At 43.3% G+C, this 25518-nt stretch overlaps 1 protein-coding gene across 7 annotated transcripts in view; it reads left to right on the top strand.

Moving 5' to 3' along the window:
• The window catches only part of BICD1 (BICD cargo adaptor 1), a 108641-nt gene that overhangs the window by 18678 nt on the left and 64445 nt on the right, over window positions 1-25518 (top strand). For all 7 annotated transcript variants that reach the window (XM_075855918.1, XM_075855917.1, XM_075855920.1 and 4 more), the window contains exon 2: window positions 18559-18771. In XM_075855918.1, coding sequence (XP_075712033.1) covers window positions 18559-18771 — 213 coding nt within the window. The remainder of the gene's footprint in view (window positions 1-18558; window positions 18772-25518) is intronic.

Here is a 25518-nt window from a genome sequence, read left to right on the forward strand (position 1 = left end):
AAAAGGTAAACCAGGGCGGAGACGCAAACAGGTTTATCAATGTGGAGCCTTTATGTTACATTACAGCCCGTAAATTATAGCTAAGCTTTTTTTGTTTATTTTATTTAAAACATGGAATGTTGGGAAATGCAATTCAATCATGCAAATCAGCGAGGAAGGAAGTAGCTAACTTCTCCTCCTACTTGGTTTTTAACAGAAATCAATACAGCTGAAACCTGGGACGCAACTGCATGAAAATAAATATCTTGAAATAAAGGGCATTATAGTCCAGGAATATTGGTTGATTGACTTCAATGGGTGCCCATTTGTGGGCAGTTTTCTCAATCAATGCTCTGTGACTCTTGGCCAAGCCCTTGGAGGTCCGGACTATACACACTACTTTAGTGCCGTAATTGAACAGATGATAAGAAAGCGGCTTCTGGCGATTGATTACCAGGCAGGGTTGTCATGAGAAATATTGCGAAAGGAATACGCCCTCTGCTGGATGAGCTTATATCCATAAGTGAGAGCAAAGTCTTGGGAAGCTCAAGACCATGGTGGTCAGAGTGTCATGTGTCAGAGGCAGGGGTAACGTTAGATATCTCCACATCTTGGAATTTCAGGTAAGGACTTTGGGAGGGTGGTAAATGAGGTTGACTTATGTCAAGAATTGTATTTTTAAGTCCTGCTTGGAGTTACCCTTTAGGGTAGGAACACACAAGGTGAATACACTGCGTACAACTACACAGCATATCGGCAGGGAATTCCATCCTAAAAAACGCACAAAATTGTGGTGCGGTTTTTTGGGCAGCATGTCCGCTGCGCTCAGAAGAGAGGATCGCGGACTACTGCTGGGTAAGTATAAACTTTTTTATTTATTTTAAATAAAAACATTTTTTTTTTCATTTCCGTTTTTTTGTGGCGGAATCGCAGCATTTCCGATGAAAAAAAATTGCAACTCATAGCTCTTTGTTGCGGGTTTTACTTTCCCATTGAATTCAATGGGTAAAACCCACAACAGAAGAGCAGCGATAAATTATGCTGCGGCTTCAAAAACAGCATGACAGGTCAATTTATGAACTTTTTTGGCTGATTTTTTTCCGCTGTGTGTGGATAAGATTTGTTGAAATCTCATCCACTCTGCTGCTGCTGAATTAGACTGCGGATTTTCCACATTGAAAACCGCCACGAAAAATTCGCAGTGTTTACGCCTAGTGTGTTCGTACCCTAAATGTAAACGTTGTATCCTACTTCTCACCTAATGAGGTCTCTGCTTACAGATATGTGATATCCTGCATCTGATGTCATCATTGCTGTAGTCACTGTCCTCGACTGGAATCTACAGCGGCCTAATGCGGGCTGAGCCGTCCATAGAGGCCGACCTGGTTCCCGGCACTTACCACGTCTGCTGTATATTCTGTGTTGCTGCTTCCAGGAATAAGGTTTATGAGACATCATACATAGGAAAAAAAATAATACGCAGTATTTAATTATCGGATTCCCTATTGATCGGGTATTTCTGGTCCACACCGGACAATCAAAACAAGTCATAAAGCAGCTGTCCTGCATGTGTGTAATGATATATATCCAGCCGCGCAGCGGGAATGTCAGTAAAATGGCGACTTGCGATCTGGACAGAATCCCAGGAAAGTGTTAAACTGTGAAACGATGAGATGTTCATCTATCTATCTATTTATCTATCTATCTGTCCAGTGCTGGACTTGGGATAGATGGCGCCCCATGCGAAATTATCTTTCGGAGCCCCACTCAATCATAAAAAAATGCCCCATAAAAAAGTATAATGCCCCCCACAGTATAATGCCCTATATAGTGCCCCCACACAGTATAATGCCCTTTTAGTGACCCCCATACAGTATAATAATAATAATATTTAATAATATAATATATTATAACCCCTTCAAGGACACAGTATTATTTCCCCTAAGTGCCACACACAGTATATTGCCCCCTGTAGTGCCCCTACACAGTGTAATGTCCGCTTAGTGGCCTCCACACAGTATAACGCCCCCTCCCCTGGCTGCCACACACAGACCCCCTTATAGATAGTCCCCCCCTGTAGACTGTGCAATACAGCCTCCTTGTAGACAGTGCAATACAGCCCACCTCCTCCCCCTTGTGTGCAGTGCCCCTCAAACAAAAAAAATGATACTCACCTAGGCCCCATTCCCACGACAAACTGAGCTGCTCCACAACGCAGACGACGGGATCCTTGCGTAGGCCGGCCTGATCCTGTAGCCTAGTACAGAGTTTTCCAACCTTTTCAGACTCGAGGCACCACTGGAAAAAAAATTATTTCCCAGGGCACCCCTACCAAAAATTGTTTAGCGAAAGAGAGAAAACGGCTAAAAACAAGCACTATACTCACACACCACAAATCTGAAAAAATCAGCCTCAAAATTGCGTTGTTTTTTTTTAAGCTGTTGAAGCAAATGCAAAAGACGCAGGCAAAAAAGCACTCCAATAATTTAAATTGGAGGTCAGAGGTGGAAACCACTTGAAGACCATCACTCACAGTATAATGACCATCAGCCCCCCACTCACAGTAAAATGACCATCAGCCCCCCACTCACAGTAAAATGGCCATCAGCCCGCTTCTCTCACTAAAATGACTATCAACCAGCCACTCACAGATGCCCCCTTGTAGGTAGTGCCACACAGCCCCTTGTCGGTAGTGCCACACAGCCCCCTTGTAGGTAGTGCCACACAGCCCCCTTGTAGGTAGTGCCTCACAGCCCCCTGTAGGCAGTGTCACACAGACCCCTTGTAGGTAGTGCTACACAGACCCCTTGTAGGTAGCGCCACTGTAGCCCCCTGAAGGAGCGGAATCCCCCTGTGGCTGGGGATTACGCTCCTGGACAGAGCGCTTGATGTCTCTGTCCATATATGGACAGTAACATCAAGGGCAACTCCTGAAGCGGAATCACCATCCACAGTGTTGCCGATGCTGTGAGCGGGGCCTCCACTCCAGGAGAAGCCCCTGACGTCTCGGTACATATATAGACAGTGACGTCAGGGGCTTCTCCTGGAGCCGAATCACTGGCCACCTCGTCGTCAACGCTGTGGACGGGGATTCCGCTTCAGGAGTTGCCCCTGATATCACTGTCCATATATGGACAGAGACATCTAGCGCTCCGTCCAGGAGCGGAATCCTCAGCCACAGCGGGATTCGGCTCCTTCAGGGATCTACAGTGGCGCTAGTAGATAGCAGAGCAGGGAGATACCTCCCTGCTCTGTTATAGTGTTCAATAGTAGGCGTTCAATAGTAGGGCACCCTCATGTCCGGTGTCACCTCTAGCTGCTAGGGCTGCTGCATTGGTAGCGACGCCACTGAGAGAAGACGCGCCTGGGTGGAAAGACAGCTGCTGAATCGCGAGACCTGGGCGCTTCTGAAACACAAGCAGGGGAAGGGAGCCAGCGCAGCTCCCCCTTCCACCTGCTGGACTGATGCGCCCTGTGCAATGCAATGCCACAGGTCGCATACCCCTAAGGCCGGCCCTCTATCTATCTATCTATCTATCTATTGTATGTTCTGTATAGCTATATGAACTTTACTGAACATTAATATTAGCCGAGGTATAGGAATCAGCATGTTTTGTAGCTCCTTAAAGGGGTTGTCCATGCACGGACAACTTATGACCTATCCACAGGATAGGTCATCAGTATATGATCGTAGGGGTTCGACACCGATCAGCTGCGCCGGCTGCCTCTGGGCGCTGGATGTTATGCAGGGTATGTAGTATACGGAGCATAGTGGCCGTGCTGCAGAACTACAGCTCTGCTCCTATTCACTTGAACAGTACTGCAGCTCGGCCGCTATTCCGTAAATGGAGCCATCCGCTTCCAGCTTGGACGTCCAGTGCCCGGAGGATCGGCTGCCGGACCCCACGATCATATACTGATGACCTATCCTGTAGTGGACAACCCCTTTATATTTTTAATGTGAATAAGTGTGTTCTGCAATCAGTCATGTTTCTTTTCTGTAAACCGTCTCCTGTCTGTCTTGTCACTGCGACCCACTTGTGGTCCAACTTACCATAAATCCTTAGTTATCAGTTAACTTCCCTCTTTCCATTTCTTGTGTCAAAACTATTATCTTACAGCCTATATTTTGTGTATAAAAATGTTGTATCACATCCTTGTCACTCGCCTTATACCGTCCTTGTAAAACTTCTACGCATTGCTAATCAGTAAGGCCCTGTTCACATCACCGTCGGGCTCCGTAAAGTTTCCGTTAGTCGACTCCACTATTGTTTCCGTGAAAAAAAATGAAAACTTGACAAAACGGAAACCAACTGCAACGGAAGCATTGCCATTGAAATCAATGGTAATGCAAACGGAAGCTACTTTCCGTACGGCTTTCCGTTCATCTGATGGAATGGATGATTGGGAACCCCAAACGGAATCGGACGGTGATGTGAACAGGGCCTAAACCAGCCCCTAAAGTTAATTTTATACTCATCCTGTTTACACACAATCAATAAAACAGTAAATGACATAAAACAGAACTTTGGCGTATATGTGCCGGGATTATCTGTTCTTTTTACATTCAGTCCAATGCTTTGTCCAGAAACATGTTATTCCGACTCCCTGCTACTCCTCCACGTCCTTCAACTTTATACACAGGAAAGCTTGAGAAATGATCACCAAAACTTCCAACCCACGTGTTACTGAATTAACCCTTAGGCCTCATGCACACGACCGTAGTGTTTTTCTGGTCCGCAAATTCCAGGACCGTGTTCCGTGAAATGTCATCCGCAGTTCATCCGTATGTCCTCCGCAGTTCATCCGTATGTAATCCGCAAAATGCGGATTAAAAAAAAAAAAGCCTAGGTAAAACAGGATGACGACAGAACTCATTCCCGGTCGTCGCCTAGCATCATTTCCGCAAATCCGCAAACTGCGGATGACACACGGAGGTGTATCCGCAATTTCCACGGGCCCATTGACATCTATTGGCATGTCCACATCGAATTTGCGGCCCGTAATAAGACATGTCCTGAGTTTCTGCGGCACGGATTTGCGGACATGCGGAGACCCGTGAAAACACGGATAGTGTGTATGGGCCCATAGAAATGAATGGGTCCGCAATTCTCCCGTGGATTTGCGGGGGAATTGCGCACGCAAAAACACGGTCGTGTGCATGGGGCCTTACTTATCACGCGCGTCGCACGGACCTATGTAAGTCAATGGGGCCATTCAGACATTCCGTGTCCTATACTTGAGTGTTTTTTGCGCATCACGCACCCATTGAAGTCAACGGGTGCGTGAAAATCACGTGCAGCACACGGAAGCACTTCCGTGTGCTGCGCGTGATTCGCGCAACAGTAGATCAAGAAATGAAGGGAAAAATAAAAGCACCTCCATCATTTCTTTTTCGAAACCTCAAAACCGCGTGTCATAAGGATGGCAAATGTGCGAAAATCACGCAGCCACGCACCAAAAACTGATGACACACGGAACTGCAACGCGCAAAAAATGCTGCGTTTTTTGCGCGCGCAAAACGCACACGTTCGTGTGAATTTCGCCTAAGGCCGGATTCGGACGAGTGAGTTCAAACTTTTCACGCCCAAGTTGCACCCGTGCGGGACCCGTTCTGACGGATTCCTCATAGACTTGAAAACGGAAGAAAATAGGACATGTTCTATTTTTCAACGAACCCTTCACACAGTCCATAAAAACAATGGGGCCTGTGTGAACGGCCCCATTAAATTACATACGTTCGTGTGAATAAGCCCTAACATTACAAACACAACAAGACATCTGGTGCCTCTCGTTCCTGTTTGAGTCTCAACTCTTCGCTATCTGGGTATGTTAATACAGGGCGGATACGCTGCGTAAAAGGTACACAGCATATACGCCCCGGTCGCACATGGAATTCTGTCCGAAAAACCACACCAAATTGTGGTGCAGTTTTTCAGCCAGAATGTCCTCTGCGGAAATCCTGCAATAGAAAAAAAAAACGGATATACTTACCTTGGCGACACGTCCCTCTAACGTCCTGCAGCCCTGGGATGACGTTTCATCCACTGTGAACACTGCAGCCTGTGATTGGCTGCAGCGGTCACATGGGCTGAAACATCATGCCTGGAGGCCGGCCTAGACGAAGAAGCACAGAATTCTGGGTAAGTATAAGATTTTTTTATTTTCTGAGTTGCGTTTTTTGCAGCAGAATCGTTGCAATTCGGCCACAAAAAAAACGCAACATCTGCTATTTGTTGCGGGTTTTACCTCCCCTTCGAATTCAACGAAGAAAATCCGCAACAAATAAGCAGCTTTTCCGCAAATACAATTGACGTGCTGCGGAATAAATAACCGCACCGCGGGCCAAGTTCTGAGTGGTTGTTCCTCTCATCATTTACGCAGCGTGTGGTTGAGATTTGTTTTATCTCATCCACTTTGCTGCTGCTGTATTCTGCTGCGGATTTTCTGCAGTATTTACGCCATGTGTGAACTTACCCTCTATCTATCTGGAGATCTCATTTTACGTCGATGCAGCGGTGTGAGGACTTGTTTTTCTCAGGATGAGTTGACATTTTAATTTGCATCATTTTGGGGTACATACAAATTTTTGTTTGCATTTTAGTCCATTTTTTTGGGAAGGAAGGATGAACAAAAACAGCAATTCTGGTGTTTTTCTAAAATAAAATGTTCAGTGTTCACCGTGCTAGTTAAATAACGTGATAATTTTATCGTTCGGTTTGTTATGGATGTGTCGATTCCAGTTCTGTGTACATGTATTATCAGGGCCTAATAGGTGTACAAAAATGGCAGACATGGGGGCCATTGATAGACTCCCGGCTGTGATCGCCGCAAGGGCGGAGGAGCGGAAGGGGGGCAATGGGGTGACAAAGGAAGCCCCCTCTCTCTGTCTAGCCAATTAGATGCCACGGTACCTATTAACTGTGGCTATCTATCTATCTCATATCTATCTATCTATCTATCTATCTATCTATCTATCTATCTATCTATCTATCTATCTATCTATCTATCTATCTATCTATCTCATATCTATCTATCTATCTATCTATCTATCTCATATCTATCTATCTATCTATCTATCTATCTATCTATCTATCTATCTATCTATCTATCTATCTATCTATCTATCTATCTAATCTTGTTTTATCTGCATTTCTTTCTATCTGTGTCTATTGTTCTTGCAATTATCTTAGGAAATTATAGGAAAATATTTCCAGTCATTGATATTTATAATAACCCTCATCAGTTTGATCTACTTATAATTCTGTATATTGTAAATGGGACATGTTGTTCTAACAGTTTCTGAAAATATAAAGGGTCATCTCTTTGGGCTGTAGATATGGGGAAAGGACCTTCCATTATTGATGACCAGCGGCTGATGTGTTTCTATTATATAGAAGAATCTCCTCCTCTCACCTCTCAGGCTCCGACATGTTTAGCAATTCCCACTTTCTGCCTGTAGATATTCTGACATGAAGTCGATGCGTTTAATGTGCAGGATTAGCAATTTTACTGCAGCTTTTCTGTGGTTTAACCTGAGTGTGTTTTCTATATATTTCCATCAGCCGATGTGCTCAGCAATGATGATGCAGATTTTTGATTGACATTTATACTCACACTGCAGTTTTATCTACTACTATGGAATATGTTTGGGATTCATAAATAATTTAACATCATTATAGCCAGGAATTAGGTAGTTGTAAATCATCTATCTATCTATCTATCTATCTATCTATCTATCTATCTATCTATCTATCTATCTATCTATCTATCTATCTATCTATCTCATATCTATCTATCTATCTATCTATCTATCTATCTATCTATCTATCTATCTATCTATCTATCTATCTATCTATCTATCTATTGTGATCGCAACTTGGGTCACGTTACGCCTTGATCTCCATGCAGGTTCAAATCGATAGGTAGGACGAGCTGCTCGGAGAAGTAACAGATACACTGAGACGTTTCTCAAGGTAAAATACTTCTAATTTATTGAACTACAAACGTTCATACTTAGGGTATGTGCACACACACTAATTACGTCCGTATTTGACGGACGTATTTCGGCCGCAAGTCCCGGACCGAACACAGTGCAGGGAGCCGGGCTCCTAGCATCATACTTATGTACGATGCTAGGAGTCCCTGCCTCCCCGTGGAACTGCTGTCCCGTACTGAAAACATGATTACAGTACGGGACAGTTGTCCTGCAGCGAGGCAGGGACACCTAGCATCGTACATAAGTATGATGCTAGGAGCCCGGCTCCCTGCACTGTGTTCGGTCCGGTACTTGCGGCCGAAATACGTCCGTCAATTACGGACGTAATTAGTGTGTGTGCACATACCCTTACAGCATCAGACGAACAAAGAACATTCCATAACATATGAGTCATCTGTATATTCAAGCCTTACAGCTTCCTTTCCCATAAAAGCTCATTGGTGGAGCACCAGGTATTCCCTTATGTTTCCTTTATGCTTGGGGGGGTGGTCAAGTGATTGACCACCATCTGTTTGCAATTTCAAGGGACGGCAGAGCATCTGCAAACTATTTCTTCTCTTAACCTTTCTAAAATACCTTTATATTGTAATACATGTTCTCCTTTATAACATTTCACTCCTTATGGTCCCAAATACATTATATATGTATATTTATACCATAACAATATCTATCTATCTATCTATCTATCTATCTAATATCTAATATCTATCTATCTAATATCTATCTATCTCATATCTATCTATCTATCTCATATCTATCTATCTAATATCTATCTATCTATCTCTCTCATATCTATCTATCTATCTATCTATCTATCTATCTATCTATCTATCTATCTATCTATCTATCTATCTATCTATCTAATATCTATCTATCTATCTATCTATCTCATATCTATCTATCTATCTATCTATCTATCTATCTATCTATCTATCTATCTATCTCATATCTATCTATCTATCTCATATTGCCAGGGATCATTACTATGTATATTGTCTGAAAAATATTATCCTCACACATATGTATATACATTTCAGTTCTTTGTGTAATATACTGATATATATAACAAGTTCTTTGTTCATGTCAGACACACCTATGGAAGACACCGCCCCCTGGAATGCAAAGAGGAGTGTGCAGAAGAATGTATAGGAAAACTTATAGGGAGGGGCATGTGTCTTCTCTGTGCGTGTTTCTTTGTTCTGAATAAAGTTCAGTTCCTCCTGGCTGACATTGAAGCTGTACCTCAGACATTTGTGTGGTGTACTTCTCTCCAGGCATGCCTTCAGCTTTCAATTTACAGAGGTGGTTATTCGGTGTGAAATACGGACCTGACAATATCTATCTATCTATCTATCTATCTATCTATCTATCTATCTATCTATCTATCTATCTATCTATCCATATGCCCCTGTGTGTCCAGCATGTTTATTACCATGGTCTGCTTTGTGTCTTTTTTCCTTTTTACAGCTTCAATAAAAAGCTCTTTGTCTGTCTCTAATGAGTATACAGCGGACTATAATGTGATTAGCGCCTCCTAAGCTACAGTATATCCTCTCAACTAGGCCCGACTGGAGCGCAACATGAAGCTCTTGGGCCCCAATGCTGAATGCTGAACCAGGGCCCCCCAACTATCATGTGTCATTTATAATACTATTGTCCTCTTATGCTGTAGAGGGTCCATTGGGACCGTCAGGCACCAGAGCTCCGGTGCAACTGCCGCACCCGCTATTGTTACTCCGTACTCGTGGTTACATCACTGCGGTCAAATCTGACCAAAAGGGAATTAGGGAAATTAGATTATGAGCGCCATTGGGGGCAGGGGCTGGTGTGAATGGTGACTATTTCTAAACAGCGCTGCGGAACATGTTGGCGTTATATAAATAATGAAAGCTGGGTGTCTGCCCCTGTAGGAGCTGTAATGCCTATCATATTAAAGGGGTTATTCACTGTTTACAATCCCTTTCTGCTAAGAGGGTTCCCTGGTAATAAGTTAATCACGGGGTGCCCTGCTGTGGGTACCCCCAGCAAATCGCTTGTGATCAGTGGCGGAACCCAGTAGTAACTATTTAGTTCTTCTGCAGCGCCACCACAGGGGAAATTAGGCATTACACAGTCTAGTTTGAAATTAATGGGATGTGTTGTAAAGTCTAAATGTCCCAAGTCTACCTATAAGTGAGACACACTCTTTATAGCGACTCTCTGCTCAGGTTAATAGATGAGGGTCCTGAACGGGGAGACCACCTCTATTAAAGAGGTTGTCCCGCTCGGGCTCCCACCTCTATATGCGAGAATGAAAAGCTACTCTGTTAGAGCAGCTTCCTCTTTTGGCAGACACGGGGCATCCCATCAATACAGGTGGAAGGGAGTATGCAGGAACTGACTACACAGGGTTTGTAGTCTGTTACCATGGAGACACATAGGTCTGTATAGAAGTAGTAGGCACAAAACGTTTGGATATTTCTAATCAAGACGATTTGTAAAGTGGATTCATTTTTTATTTTAAAGAAAATGGTTGGAAAAGCGGAGCTGGCCTTTAAAGTAGTCTTACATGGTGATAGACTGACTGGAAGTGTCTTAATTAGCTCTTCTTAAAAATAAGGATTATGTTGAAGGAGGTGAAATGGCTTCTTGGCTTGTAATTCTCCAGTCTCATGTAAACCGCTCAGCACACAGAGGCTCCCAATATAATCCTCTTACACAATAGAAAAAGTGTTGGAATCGTTGTTCAAAACAAAAGAATTACATTTTGTGACACAACGTAACTAAAAAGGAAAAAGATTAATCTTATTATAAATTTTTATTTAAGATAGCAATGGGCCCTCTTGCCTGCAGGACCCCTATGCCAAATGTATGTCCCTGAAGATACAGGGTAACCATCCTATGTAGGATCGATCCCCTTCCTTTACACTAATTCGACAACATACCTGACGCATTTCTTCCAGTTGTTACATAGGATTCAACAGAGGATCTCCAAAGGTACTGATTCTCCTTATGGAGATCCAACTGGCAGTCTTTAGAGCAATGCTTCCTGGGAAAAAGTATGCAAAATAGCTCTTCTCTGGGAGGAAGAAACTATCTCTCTAGTGCCACCTATAGGTGACTACCTGGACATTGACTTAAAGGATAGACACGAATAGGTGGCATTATGAAGACAGTTTTTAGATATATCTGTTAGAAATTAGATGATTATAGTGAATTTTATATTATTGGTTTAATCTTTACTTGGGGGGGGGAAGGGATACAATGCGGGACCCAATTTGTGTCTGTCTCTCATTCTCATACCTGTTTTCTTTTACTAGTGTGGTCCATAAAAAATATTAGGCTGTATGAAAAATTTAGAGGGGGAGTCCCTTGCTCAGCATCCCCCTCTAAACAAGAATAGCTCCCACTCTGGCGGGCTTTGTCCGGCCATGTAAAACTATATTTCTCCTCCGGTGGCCATCAGGGGTTTCTGGAACTTAATCCGCGTTGGGGGTGGGCTTTTATTTGTAGAAGGTGTCTTGCTGTAACAACCCCTTGCGGCTCCATTACGCCTACAAACATCTACCCATTGCTTGCAATGGGTTTTACGATGTTCTGTTCCCACGAGGTGTTATTTTACGCGTCGCTGTCAAAAGACGGCGCGTAAAAAGACGCCCGCGTCAAAGAAGTGCATGTCACTTCTTGGGACGTTTTTGGAGTCGTTTTTCATTGACTCCATTGAAAAACAGCTCCAATAACGTCCGTAAAATATGCCGCGAAAAACTCGAGTTGTTAAAAAACTTCTGAAAATCAGGAGCTGTTTTCAGGCGAAAACAGCTCCATAATTTCAGACGTATTTTGCTACTGCGTGTGAACATACCCTTAATTTGCAAGCTTTTTTTATTTTTCTGATTTGCGATTTTTTTCGGCGGGATCGCAGCTTTTCTGCTGAAAAAAATCGCAACATCTGCTCGTTTTTGACGGTTTTACCTCCCATTGAATTCAATGGGTAAAACCCGCAACAGAAAACTAGCGATTACGCAGCATAAATTGACATACTGCAGATTAAAAACCGCACCGCCGTCAATTCCAGAATGTTTTTTTACTGCGGATCTTTTTCGCTGCTACTGTATTATGCGGCAGATTTTCTGCAATCAAATACGTTGTGAAAAATTTGCAGTGTTTACGCTACGTGTGAACATACCCTAAGGGTAACCCAGTCCCATAAGTCATGCATTACTATGATATTTGCGTTCCCGGTCTGTTTTCTCAGTTTTATTTCCTTTAAACTATAATTCATTAGATTGGGACACATGACAGCAATGAGATGTGACTGTGCCGGGTACGAAGATCGTCATATTTTGCCGCTGTGAACATATCCAAAGGGAATGTCAAACAACATTAATTCACCTAAATAACAATATAAAATAATCTATGTGAAAATATCCCGGGGGCTGTAATCAGGGCCGTTCATTATATTATATAACCAGTTTATTTCACATTGACAGTTTACGAAGATTTATGCGCAAATACGGCAATAAAAATAAAGCTGCAAATAAGAGACTTGTGACCTATTCACTTACAATACAAAAACACTCAAAAAAGTAAAAGCGGACCCGTAGCTTTTCCGGACATGTCTGTTTTAGTAAATAGTTCCCCGTCACCGTTCCCCTTATCAGTGGGTTACGTCCCTACACAGTTTGTCATTGTCCAGACACTGCTAGAGTTTTTAGGGACACCCACTATTGAAAAGAGGAATGACAACACTCAGTTGTCAACTTATTCATATATTTCCAGGAGGAATAACAGAGGAACTAAAAAAACTTGAAGGCAAAAAACTCATGATCAGAGTTCAGTTTTTATTTTCAAAAGTGACAGATTTCATATCAGAGGCACGTAGGTATTCTTTGCTTAAAGTGTAACTAAACTTTAAAAAAACTTTTGACATGTCATAGTGACGTGTCTAAAGTTTGGATTGGTGGGTGTACGAGCACGGAGACCCCACGATCGCTAAAACGAAGCGGCAGTGTTGCTCGGGTCGGCTTTCCTCATCTTTCCTTGAAGCGGTAACGGGCTAAATAGAAAGCCTATGAGTCCGTATACCGCTCCGAGGAAAGCCGATCAGAAACAAAGCGGCACAACGCTCACTCGAGCCCTTCTGCCGCTTCTTTTAGAGATCGGTGGGGTTCCCAGTGCTCGGACCCCCACTGATCAAAACTTCTAACATGACACTATGACATGTCAAAACTTTTTTTAAAGTTTATTACACTAGACCAAAAGTCACTGCGTACAAGATGTAAGATCTCCTCTTTTCCAGTAACATTGAAGTTGCTGTAGATCTAGATGCAAACTGTGCTGGATGATTGATGAGTTTCCAAAGAGCAATTAAAATTGCCCTCCAGGTATTTACATATTAAATTAAATCTACCAGGATGTGCAAGATTAAAAAAGAAAAAGTTCGTAAACAACATAAGACCTAACAATCCTATAACTCAGGGGGATGCAGCTGCAGTGTCTCACTGTGTGTGTCTGGGAGACTCATGCTGTGAGAGGGGAGGAGGGAGCCGCAGGGGGAGAAATTCAACCTTCCCATTTTTACAGAATACTTTTCTGTCCTGTCTGACGCTGATATCAAGGTTCTCCTTTAGGGTATGTTCACACGGCGGGGGTCCGTAACGGCTGAAATTACGGGGATGTTTCAGCCTGAAAACATCCCCGTAATTTCAGCCGTACCGGCATGTGCAGGCGCTTGAACGCCGCGTCAATTACGGCCGTAATTAGCGCTGCTATTCATTGGAGTCAATGAATAGCGGCTCCAATTACGGCCAAAGAAGTGACAGGTCACTTCTTCTACGCGGGCGTCTATTTACGCGCCGTCATTTGACAGCGGCGCGTAAATATACGCCTCGTGTGAACAGACAAACGTCTGCCCATTGCTTTCAATGGGCAGATGTTTGTCAGCGCTATTGAGGCGCTATTTTCAGACGTAATTCGGGGCAAAAACGCCCGAATTACGTCCGTAAATAGGCCGTGTGAACATACCCTTAGTTGGAACTTTTGCCATTCGACAGATTTTATTTCCAGAAGTTAAAAGCAAATTGACAGATGAACTGACACATAACAAGGGGGGCAGAGAGCAAGAAGACTTTAGATTAGAAATCCAGAAAATGATAACCCAATGTACAGACCACACAACAAGATAAGTGATAAAAGAAAAAGAGCCATCACGCTACTGGAATACACAATTAAAACGTTGTGTCCCTGACCAGGTCAGGCGGCAGATAAAAAACGATGTGCTTCTATTCACTGACATATAACGCAGCTGTGAACAACTTTGAAACAGATGTCTAGTTGTAGGTTTTTATATGTCACTACCTATGTGTAAGGGTTAAGTTCCCACGTAGCGTAAATACTGCGGATTTTCCGCAACAAATTGTCTTGCGGAAAATCCGCAGCATAATACAGTAGCAGCAGAGTGGATGAGACTTGAACAAATCTCCTCCACACGCTGCGTAAATGATCAGCTGAGAAAACGCTCAGAAATTTACCTGCGTTGCGTTTTTTTATCATCCGCAGCATGTCAATTGTATAGGCGTAATCGCTGCTTTTTTGTTGCTGGTTTTCCCTACTAAATCCAATGGGGAGGTAAAACGAGCAACAAATTGCAGATGTTGCGATTGTTTTTTGGCAGAATAGATGCGATTCCGCTACAAAAATTGCAACTCAGGAAAAAAAATAAATCTTATACTTACCCAGAATTCTGTGTTTCATCGTCCAGGCTCCTGGGATGATGTTTTATCCCATGTGACGGATGCAGAAAATCACAGGCTGAAACCGTCACATGGGATGAAATGTCACCCCAGGGCTTCAGAACGTCAGGACGGCGGAGGAACGCGTCGCCATGGTAAGTATCCTTTTTTTTTTCCCCCATTGCAGGATTTCCACAGAGGAAAATTCTGGATGAAAAACTGCACCACAATTTGGTGTGGTTTTTCAGCCGGAATTCCCTGCGGGCAGCTGTGCGGATACGCTGTGTACCAGCGTATCCGCCCTGAGTCAACTCATCCTAATAATACCTATAATTTTTATTTATTTTTTTAAATCAGTGTCGGCTGCTTTTTAGCTGTTCTCTATAAGCACTCAGATATGATTTGACTCCAGCTTAACTGCATTGTCTATTGGAGTCTAAGGTAGGCTTAAATTAAATGTTCTTTCTCATTAGACCTTCCTTCCACCATGCTTTTTACTGCAGCTCCACTTGTTCAGATTGACTTCTGCTTTGTCATTCCAGATGAAAGAAAGCTTAGATCAGTAGACTGTTGCTCCTTAGTATGAGGTCAGAGGTCATTTTAGGACTGGTGTAAATTGTCAATCATTTGCATAATGCGAGCAAAGACATTCAAATCACCGTATTGGGGACATTATCTGTGCAGGACGTCACTGTACAATGATCCCTCATTACCCCCTTATGTAATTACTGGATAGTAATTGGTAATTATTACGGCTTCGTATGACATTTAATGGACTATTATCCCTGTGTGACACCAATTAAATTTCATGATGAAGATGTTACCGACAGAGCGAATAATCTCGAACCAGGTTACAAAAATATACATTTACCAACTAATAATTTCCTGTCAAATGTAGAAAGTAGGGCACATATACATAAAGTGTCTTGTAGTCCTTTTGAAGCAAATAGGCTTGATTCAAGTCTACCGCTTTGGGCCTACAGCTTCTATGCAGACAGATGTGTCTCCATGGTAACAGACTACAAACAAACCCTGTGTAGTCTGATCCTAAAGTCATGTGTTACGCCGCTCCTTCTGCCCCATCATCTTAATAACCTACAGACAGTGGAAGAGGGGACAGACGGAAGGGATTGTTGTGGATCCCAGTAGAGGGACACCCTGTAATCAGCTTAGAAGGAGTCACAGGATTAGCTATCCTGTGACTCCGACTCCAGAAATGCAGGGGGAAGCTCTAGCGGGACATACATTTCCCCTGTACTACCTGGGAGACCTATTACTTAAGGGGGTTGTACACTGGGCGATTATCGGGCAGACGGGTGTTCATAGAACGCTCGGTGACGATAATTGCCCTGTGTAAACGGGAACGATCAACAGATGACCGAGCAAACGCTCAATCATCTGCTGGTCGTATCATTTTATAAAAGTGAAATATTATCGTTGTCGGCAGCACATCTCCTGTGTAAACAAGTAGACGCGCTGCCGACATGATAATATTAATGTATGGGGACGAGCGATCGGAGTAAGGACCGCTCGTCCCCATCCATAGCTCCGTGTGACAGGAGCAAACGTGCGCCAATCAACAATGTCTCGATGATCGGTGCTCGCTGCATCGGCCGATTATCGGCTGGTGTAAAAGGGCCTTTAGTGGCTTAGTGTTAGTAGCCACCACTAGGGCAAACTTATTACATACTTAAAAAATATATATTGGAGTTCAATGTATGCAGTACGTTTTTAAGCTCCCCCTAGTGGTGGCTGCAGGCAGACAAAATGTTATCATTTAACTCTATTTCTATGCAGAGGATTTGGATCTATGTATCAGAAATACGAGATCTGATCACTATAAAACATATATTTAGAAATTAATCAGGGCAGAATTAGAAACCTACTGGGATAAGAAAAACAAAAACACGAAAAACTGTTTAAGGGTAAACATTAATTTTAACTTTCCTAGGGTTGGACAACCGCTTACAATACGGATGCTGACTTCGAAATGAAAGTATCCAGTAACGTAGGATATTAGCATTCGTATGAGGCAATTTTTGGAGGACATCTGGTCTCAAAGGGTCATCCTTAAAGGGTCCCTGGCGGGTCTAGCTGACTAGTAGGGAAAGTACAAGCTATATTTACGACGTATGGTTTCTAAGCATGTCTCCTATATCACGAGGTGGTAATGTATTCCTAGGTCACCATATTTAGTCACTGATAGATTCCTATATATAGAATTAGTGGGAGGTGATGGTATATGGGCTCATAACGTTACGTTAGGTATAAATAAGACTTATAGTCAGTGCAGGATGGTGGAGGGTCCGGCTAATAACAGCTGCCCCCCCCCCCCGCCCGATCAATCCTTTCACACACATCCTGCTCTCCCCGATTCTGCTGCCCGAGACTATCACATTTGGTTTATCTTCACGCTTTTTCTTTTATATGCTGCGCTGAATTTTTTGTAGGTTTTGATTTAATATAAACCTTATACTATATTCATCCTGGAAGGCAAAGCTTGCAGATAGGTAAATATGTGCCAAGCCTACTTTATTAGGGTGTTGTCCCCTGGAGGAGGGGAAGGGGTGTCAGCTCCTCAGGGCAAACTTTTTATAGAACACTATAAATACCGTAACGTACGCATGAAATAGATCCTGAAATAACTAGAACTATATGATTTCCCATATAAGCCTTCGTTCACATTACCGTTACTATACGTTTACCGCTCTTCCGTCGGAGGAAGAGAGGATCGAAAGATTAAACGGAAAGCAACGGTTCTGTTAGAATTACCATTGATTTAAATGGTAATTGTTTGGTTTTCGTTGCTTTCCATTTGTCTCCGTTCGCTAGATTTCCGTTAATTTTTTTTTCACGGAAACAAAAAGTTCTGCAGACTGCACTTTTGCTTCCAGAAAAAAAAGTGGAAACCAAACGAACAGAGACAAACGGAAAGCAACTGAAACAAAAGAAAGAATTACCATTGAAATCAATGGTAATTTTAACGGAACCGTTGCTTTCCGTTTAATGTTTCGATCCTCTATTCCTCTGACGGAAGAGAGGTGAACGGATACGAACTACTAACGCTGGTATGATATTAGCCTAATTGTACCAGACATATTAATGGCAATATAATAGTACCAGTAAATAAGTGTCTATATAATAATAGTACCAGACATAGTAATACTAATAGAATAGTACCAGTAATTGTCCGTATAAGTGATAATGTAATAGTAGCATCTATAAAATATCCATATAATAGTACCAGACATACAACTGATCATATAATAGTATCAATCATATAAGTTTCCATATAATATATCAGACAAATAAATTCACATATAATAGTAACACTCATATACGTGTCCATATAATAACATTTAAATCACAGCGTGAGTCACAATTATTACAGCGAGTTGCGAGCACTGCCAGGATCCCTAGTCGAAGTATACATATAATAGTACCAGACATAGGATACTTCTCATATATGAATAGCAAGCATAACGCTCATAATAATACCAAACATGTAGTGTCCATGTAATATTAGTAACTATAGGGTCCAGATATTCTCAAGCATAGTGCTCACATATTAGTACAAACCACAGAGTAGTGAATAGTGCCAGCCAGGATGCATATATAACAGCCAACCTTAGTGCACATATAATATTGATAGAAACAGTACATAGATGATGTATTTTTTTGTACTGTCATTTTCTCCCAGCTTGAAATGGCTGATAACAGAGGACAATATATTACATTCAAATGCGCAGCAAATCTAGTTTTAAGTTACTTTAGGACACTTCAAATTTACTATCACTTTAAGGAAAGTTGATGTGCGCCATTTCTTACATAAAGGTGATTTCAATTAAATATTTAATGGTTTTTTTTTAGGCCTTTGGACAGTCATTCACCGTCCACCGCAAAGTTGCAGAAGATGGCGAGACCCGGGAGGAGACTTTGCTGCAGGAGTCTGCAACCAAGGAAGAGTATTACCTGGGTAGAATACTGGAGATGCAGAACGACGTGAGGCAAAGCAAGGCCGTCATCACCAACGTTCAAGGAGAGAACGAGCGGCTCAATGTCCTTGTCCAGGACTTAAAGGAGGTAACTTATCATGCCGAATTCGCCTCATTAACACTCAGTTGAATCCTAAAGTAATTGTCCACCTTGGACACCATTTTGTTTTGAGTTTTATTTAAAAAAGTGCAAAATTCTGTGCTAATTAATTTCTTAATATAACTTTATGAATTTTTTTTCTGATGCACAGCTCAGAATCCCCTGTTTTTACAAATTATGGAATTCTGGCCACCTGTAACCACCACTAGAGGGACCTAAGGAGCTTCCAGCATACTGATTATACATTTTATTTAATAATAATAACACAGTATGCAGTAAGCTCCCTCTAGTGGTGACTGCAGGCAGCTAGAATTTTATCATTTACTCTCATAGAGACAACCCTTGACCATGTGCCCTATTAAGATATATAGTTACAATAGAGGGTGGGTACCCTGCTCAGGACCCCTTCTATGAACCATATCAGGGACTAGTTTAGTAAGAGGGGCTGTCTGAGAATAGAAAAACATAGCTGCTTTCTTCTAGAAACTTGGGCTGTGTCTGGTATTGCAGTATTCGCGTGAATGGAGCTAAACTGTAATGGTAATAATTGTAATAGTGAGAGCTAATAGAAAAAGGGAAAAAACCTAAAATGCAGGTAAAAGAGATATAGTTATATATTAACTCAGCTCAAACAAGTAAAGAGCTGATAAACGGTAAACCAGACCCATAGTGGCGACTGTCGTGGACAGAGAAGAAATAAGAGAATGATGACAATAATAAATGACGTGATTGATGTTGGGGGCTGGGTGATGCCATTAGTCCTGATTATTGGTTTATTATAATATCCAGCCTACTCACCTATATACAAGATCTATTCTATTGGATAATGGTGTTTTCCACCCTATGTCCTTTCTGTTATAAATAGTCCTGCTTGTAATAATGTCCTCAGTTCTGCAGAACTCATTAACCATATATTCCCGCCTCCCCCATCCAGAATCCACCTTTGTTAGCCTCTCGGTCTTGCGAACCTGGCCCATCCTTGTATTGCATGGTCAGTTATTAATTTCAATTCCTGGCATGTAATACAACATTTCTCCTGTAGTGGCCGCTACATGGAAAATATATGGCTGGCTGCAGCTGTTCTCAGCGATTAGAAGTGATCGCTGGGGTTTTCTTTAGGTGGAAACGCTAATTGCCAGGCCGGTTTAAAAAAAATTGACAATTCAGTAACCATGCTCAATACATACAGCTGATTTTGCAGGAGGAAGTCGCCGTTAGCTGCTCATTTGTACTCGTATAATATATAGCACATGGACGGCCATTGCGGACCCGTAGAAATTGACTGCTCATATAAAGGGCATTGGTCTTGTTACTGATGGCCGTTTCTACGTCTTCTCCTCAGGCGGCAGAAATGATCCTGGTGCTGGGCATTGATTTAGAAGTATCTACCATCTGGAGGATAATGTCAGATAATCAGAACTGGCACGAGACCACGACCTGACACTTTAAAAGTCATTTTGTTCTAATGCAAAGAAAATCAATAGGAAGAGTCCTGAATGTCTGCAGCCATAACAGGATTTAAGAGAAGCTGAAATGTTCCTTTGTTATTGCGGCAGACAAACCAAAAGTAAAGCTCCATTAATCCAGAATCTGATGGTCCAGAATTCCTCATTAGTAGGAAATATCCTTATTGCCCAATATTATCAAAAACTAATTACAGAATCGCCATGACTCCCTTACTGAGTGTGCCCCCTATAGTGTCAGCCGCAGATGCCCCCTTTAAGGTCAGTCACAGATGACCCACAGAGTTCCAGTTATAGAGTTCCCCTAGAGTGCCAGCCACAGATGCTCCACAGAGTGCCAGTTATAGATGCCCCCCAGAATGCCTGCCAAAGATGCCCACAGAGCAAAGCCGCACCATCCATGAGGCGAGATGAGCATCTCGCCTCAGGCGGCCCCCTGCTGCCTCTCTGATGGGGTGGCGGCGCCATGGAAACCTGCCGCAGCCACCCCCCCCCTCCTGCACTAATTGTACCTGCGTCTATAGGACCCAGGTACAATGACATGTAAAAGTGCTGAATGACCGGGCAATTTCCATGCCCGACCATTCAGCGCCTTACAATGACGCTGGTTGGCAGGGCAGAATGACTTGCCCCGCCAATCAGCGCCTTTCAACAATGCTAGCGGCGCTAAGACGTCATCGCGCCGCTTGTGTCGTTCAGCACCACGAGACCTGCTCAAAAGAGAGCAGGTCTGCATTGCCACCGGACGGCGCGGGAACGGGATCAAGGGGAGTATGTAAAGTCTATTTTTTTCCACTTAAAAGGTGTGAGTGGCATTATCTACAGCGGAGTCTATTTGTGGGACACTTATAGAGGTACAGCTTCTTATAGCACCCTGATGTACACCACCAATGGTAAATATAGCAAAAGGGGGGAAAGGGGAAAAGAAGGGCAAGAAGCGTTAGGATCAAAAGGTCTCTAGATTGAATGAAGGTCTTGAGAAGGTATATGTTACCTAGCAGGGATAGGGTGAACGGTCCCTCAATTAAGAACACCCTATTGTAATCACTGGGTGAGATGTGAGTGAGGGTCTGAACAATATAGTCTGGCAAAAGCTCAATATAAGGGTATGTTCACACGCAGTGGTTTCAGGTGTATTTTGGGGCGTTTACGCCTCGAAAAACGCCTGAAAAAACGGAAGCTGAACGCCTACAAACATCTGCCCATTGAAATCAACTGGAAAAACAGAATTTAATTCATACTTTTTAGTCTTTTTAAGCCGCTGTTTTAAAAAACGGAGCGTAAAAAGACGCTCCATAAAAAGAAGTAGCAGGTCACTTCTTGAGGCGTTTTTGGAGCTGATTTTTCATTGAACACTATGAAAAACGCCTCAAAAAACGCCTGAAAAGAAGCTCAAAATTAAAAGAAGCTTCATTTTCAGCTTCAAAAACTCCTGAATTTCAGTCGTTTTTGCAAGTACTCGCGTTTTTCGCGGCGTCCATTACTGACGTAATTGGAGCTGTTTTTCAATAGAGTCAATGAAAAACGGCTCCAAAAACGACCAAAGAAGGGACATGCACTTCTTTGACGCTGGCGTATTTTTACGTGCCGTCTTTTGACAGCGACGCATAAAATTACACCTCGTCTGCACAGAACATCGTAAGACCCATTGCAAGTAATGGGCAGATGTTTGCCGACGTAATGGAGCCGTCTTTTCAGGCGTAATTCGAGGCGTAAAACGCCCCCATTATGTCTGAAAAGAGGTCGTGTGAACATACCCTAAAGGGACAACGCACCAATACCTTACAGTTTTGCCTTTGAGAGCACCTCACTGCATAGATTTAGATTCGTGCATTTATATTTCGCTCTCTCTTCCCATTTAACCGTTTTTCAATACTATGCCAATGCAGTAGGATGTTAAATGGGATTTGATATTACAATAGGGTGTTCTTAATTGAGGGACCATTCACCCTATCCCTGCTAGGTAGCATATACCTTCTCAAGCCGGTTTTATTCATTCAATCTAGAGACCTCTTGATCCTAATGCTTCATAGCATTCTTTTTCCCTTACTTTCCCCCCTTTTGCTATATACGTGGGACACTACAGGGGGGCTATATGTGGGGCACTATATACAGGGGCGCTATATGTGGGGCACTATCTACAGGGGGGCTATATGTAGAGCGATATCTACAGGGGGCTATATGTGGGGCACTATCTAAAATCGTCCCTGCCACATAGTACCTGCCACAGATGGCCCCCAGAGTGCCAGCCACTAATGCCCCCCAGAGTGCATGCAACAGATGCCCTGACAGTCACAGCTGGCCCCCAGAGTGCCTACCTACCATTGATGCTCTCAAGAATACCTGCCACAGTTGCCCACAAGAGTGCTTGCCACAGATGCCCTTCAAAGTACCAACAATAGCCCCTAGAGTTCCTGCCAACAATGCCCCCAGAGTGCCAGGCACAGTTGCCCCCAGAATGCTTTCCATAGATTCCCTTCAGAGTGCTAGTGAAAGATGCCCTCCAGAGTGCTTGCCACAATGTCCCACAGAATGCCAGTCACTGATGACCACAGAGTGCCAGCTACCAATACCCCCATAGCAGCTCTCACTTTTCTTACGATCTCTGTTTGCTGCCAGTTAATGTTTGTTCACATCCAGAAAAAGCCATACTGACTCCTGCTTACAAAGCTGAGGATTTGTTACAATGTATTCAGTCTAGGCAATGTACTGTGAGCTAATCTCAGCAGAGGCGCAAACCTCTCCCTTCTCCTGGATGTTTGCTACAGTGTATCAGTGTAGCTAATCAACCTGGAGTCCAGACTGTTTAGCTCACAGGGGATTGCCTAGACTGGATACAATTGTATCAAACCCTCAGCTGTGAAAAGCATTAGGCCTGTAGAGGTTTTCAACCTCTTCATGTAAACAAGAATGTTCCTATTCACTAACAGCAAGCAGAGATCTTGAACATTTTAGGGAATTGAAACACAGAGTATATTAGAAAGTTGCAGAGCATTTCATTACACGGTGATTAATCTTTATTTGGATAGAACAAGACATTAATATCGGTGACTGGCGTTTATGGTGTGAGCGCAGGGCAGAGCAGGCAGATGGAGGGCAGAGAGTCACTCGGGGGTCAGACAGAATATAGCCCTCTCTTTGTGACGGTCAAATCCACAGTTAAGCTTCAGATTGACAGAAATGCAGTAGTGTTGGCAATAGTTTAGATGTGTACGTGCGGCCACAGAGGCCGAGCGCCGTCCAGAATATCTCACCTGTATCATTTTGATATAAAATGACATTTTCACACTGGCGTTATAGTTACTGTTTATAACGGGAGCCATGAAACTCCTTCCATTGACTTACAATGTGGTTCGTCCAGCTCCGCCAAGTTGCTTAATAATTTTTTTTAGATACATTGGGGAAAAAATTTAATTGGTTGCAAAAGTGGACGTACCCTTTAAGTATAGATAGATTTTGCGGTATTTTCCCTCTAAAATACCATCTCCTACTCAATGTCTTCCCCAAGACTCCTTCTTAGTACACAGATAGCTCAAAACTTTACAAACGTTCTTGCTAGTGTGGAATGGACGATAGATTGATCGATCGATCGATAGATTCAGGGGCGTAACTAGGAAAGGCTGGGCCCCACAGCAAACTTTCAACAGGCCCCCCCCTCCCCTGGGTGCCACACACAGCCCCCTTGTACATAGTGCCCCCTGTAGATTGTGCCATACAGCCTCCTTTGTAGATAGTGCCCCCCACCTGCCCCTTGTAGATAGTGCCATACAGCCCCCCTGTAGATAGTGCCTCCACCTCGACCATGTAGATAGTGCCCCCTACCTCCCCCTTGAAAATAGTGTCATACAGTCCCCTCCTGTAGATCGCAGCATACAGCTCCCCTGTAGATAGCACCATAGAGCCCCCTTGTGGATAGCGCCATACAGCCCCCCTTGTAGATAGCGCCATACAGTCCCTCACCCCTTGAAGATAGTGCACCCCAAACAAATAAGCGTTGTACTCACCTAGGCCCCGTTCCCGTGATGAACGGAACTGCTCCAAAGCATCAACACCGACGGGACCCTTGCATAGTGACGAGAACACGCCGCCCTCCGCAGGGACCCTGCCCCTGATAGGCAGCAGGCCGAACATGGCCTGTAGCCTAGTAAATGGCAGAGCAGGAAGATACCTCGCTGCCCTGCCCTGCCACAGTCTACAATAGTATCTGCGACCCAAGGATGGGCCCCGTAGCAGTCGCTATGGCTGCTACAGCGTTAGTTACGCCACTGGATAGATTGATCGAAAAATGCCTGCATAGCTGTTTTCTGCCAGGCTGTCATCTATATAGAAATGCTACATGGAAGGGTTTACATTGGTTGCTGGCTTACAGAGTGTGTGTGGGCTGTCATGTGGATGTTCATACCTCGGTATAAGGTTGCCGTTTTTGTGTACTGATCTAAATGATCATTGAAGGCAGCGGCGTGACTAAAGCCGGCTGAACAACCGTTATTCCAGCAGCTATTTCTCGCGACCTCCATACACATGTACGCTTGGCTCGGCCGAGTGCGCACGTGTTCTCAATACGGAGAAGGTAATAAGCTGCTGCCAGACCCCTCTTGTGGATGCTTATCTCCTTACAAATAAAAAGATCCGGCATTTTGAATTCCCACAACACCCGATCTTTATCTCCCACGACAAGAGTCGGGACACTGCCATACACATTAGACGGTCGGCCGGTCTCGCCATATTCAGCGGGTTCGGACAACATTCATCTACTGTGTCCTGCCACCATAAGGGAGAAACGGGCATAAAAATTGGGATAAGATAGCATAGTGGCTTTTTGTGCAGGTGGGTGACTGGGTGACTAAAAGATTAGGCCTCAAAAATTTAAAATGGCTGACTATGGACACAATAAGGGAAATAGTTTGGAAATCTAATTATTTTTGGAAAACTTTTTTATTTCCTGGAAATCGCCTTCTACTAATCAGACCATTTGTAGTTGGTGTCGGCTCAGTCATCACCTGCAGAAAACGTGACATTTTATGTCATACATTCCATTTAATTTATGTTCTGATGAACATAGTTAGCCTTTAAAAGGAAAAACAAACAGATGTAGCAGAGCTGAATTTGTTTTGAACTCAATAGTGATAACACAATAAGTTTACCGGCAGACCCACGGAAAGGCACAGAGAGCACATTGTGCCATATGACAAATTCAGCTCTGCTACATGTGTAGAATCACTCTGTAATCTGTGCACTTATTGATATATTGTGGCAGAAATGTTTCCTTGGA

The sequence above is a fragment of the Rhinoderma darwinii genome, chromosome 3 (genome assembly GCF_050947455.1).
Source record: "Rhinoderma darwinii isolate aRhiDar2 chromosome 3, aRhiDar2.hap1, whole genome shotgun sequence".
NCBI lineage: Eukaryota > Metazoa > Chordata > Amphibia > Anura > Rhinodermatidae > Rhinoderma > Rhinoderma darwinii.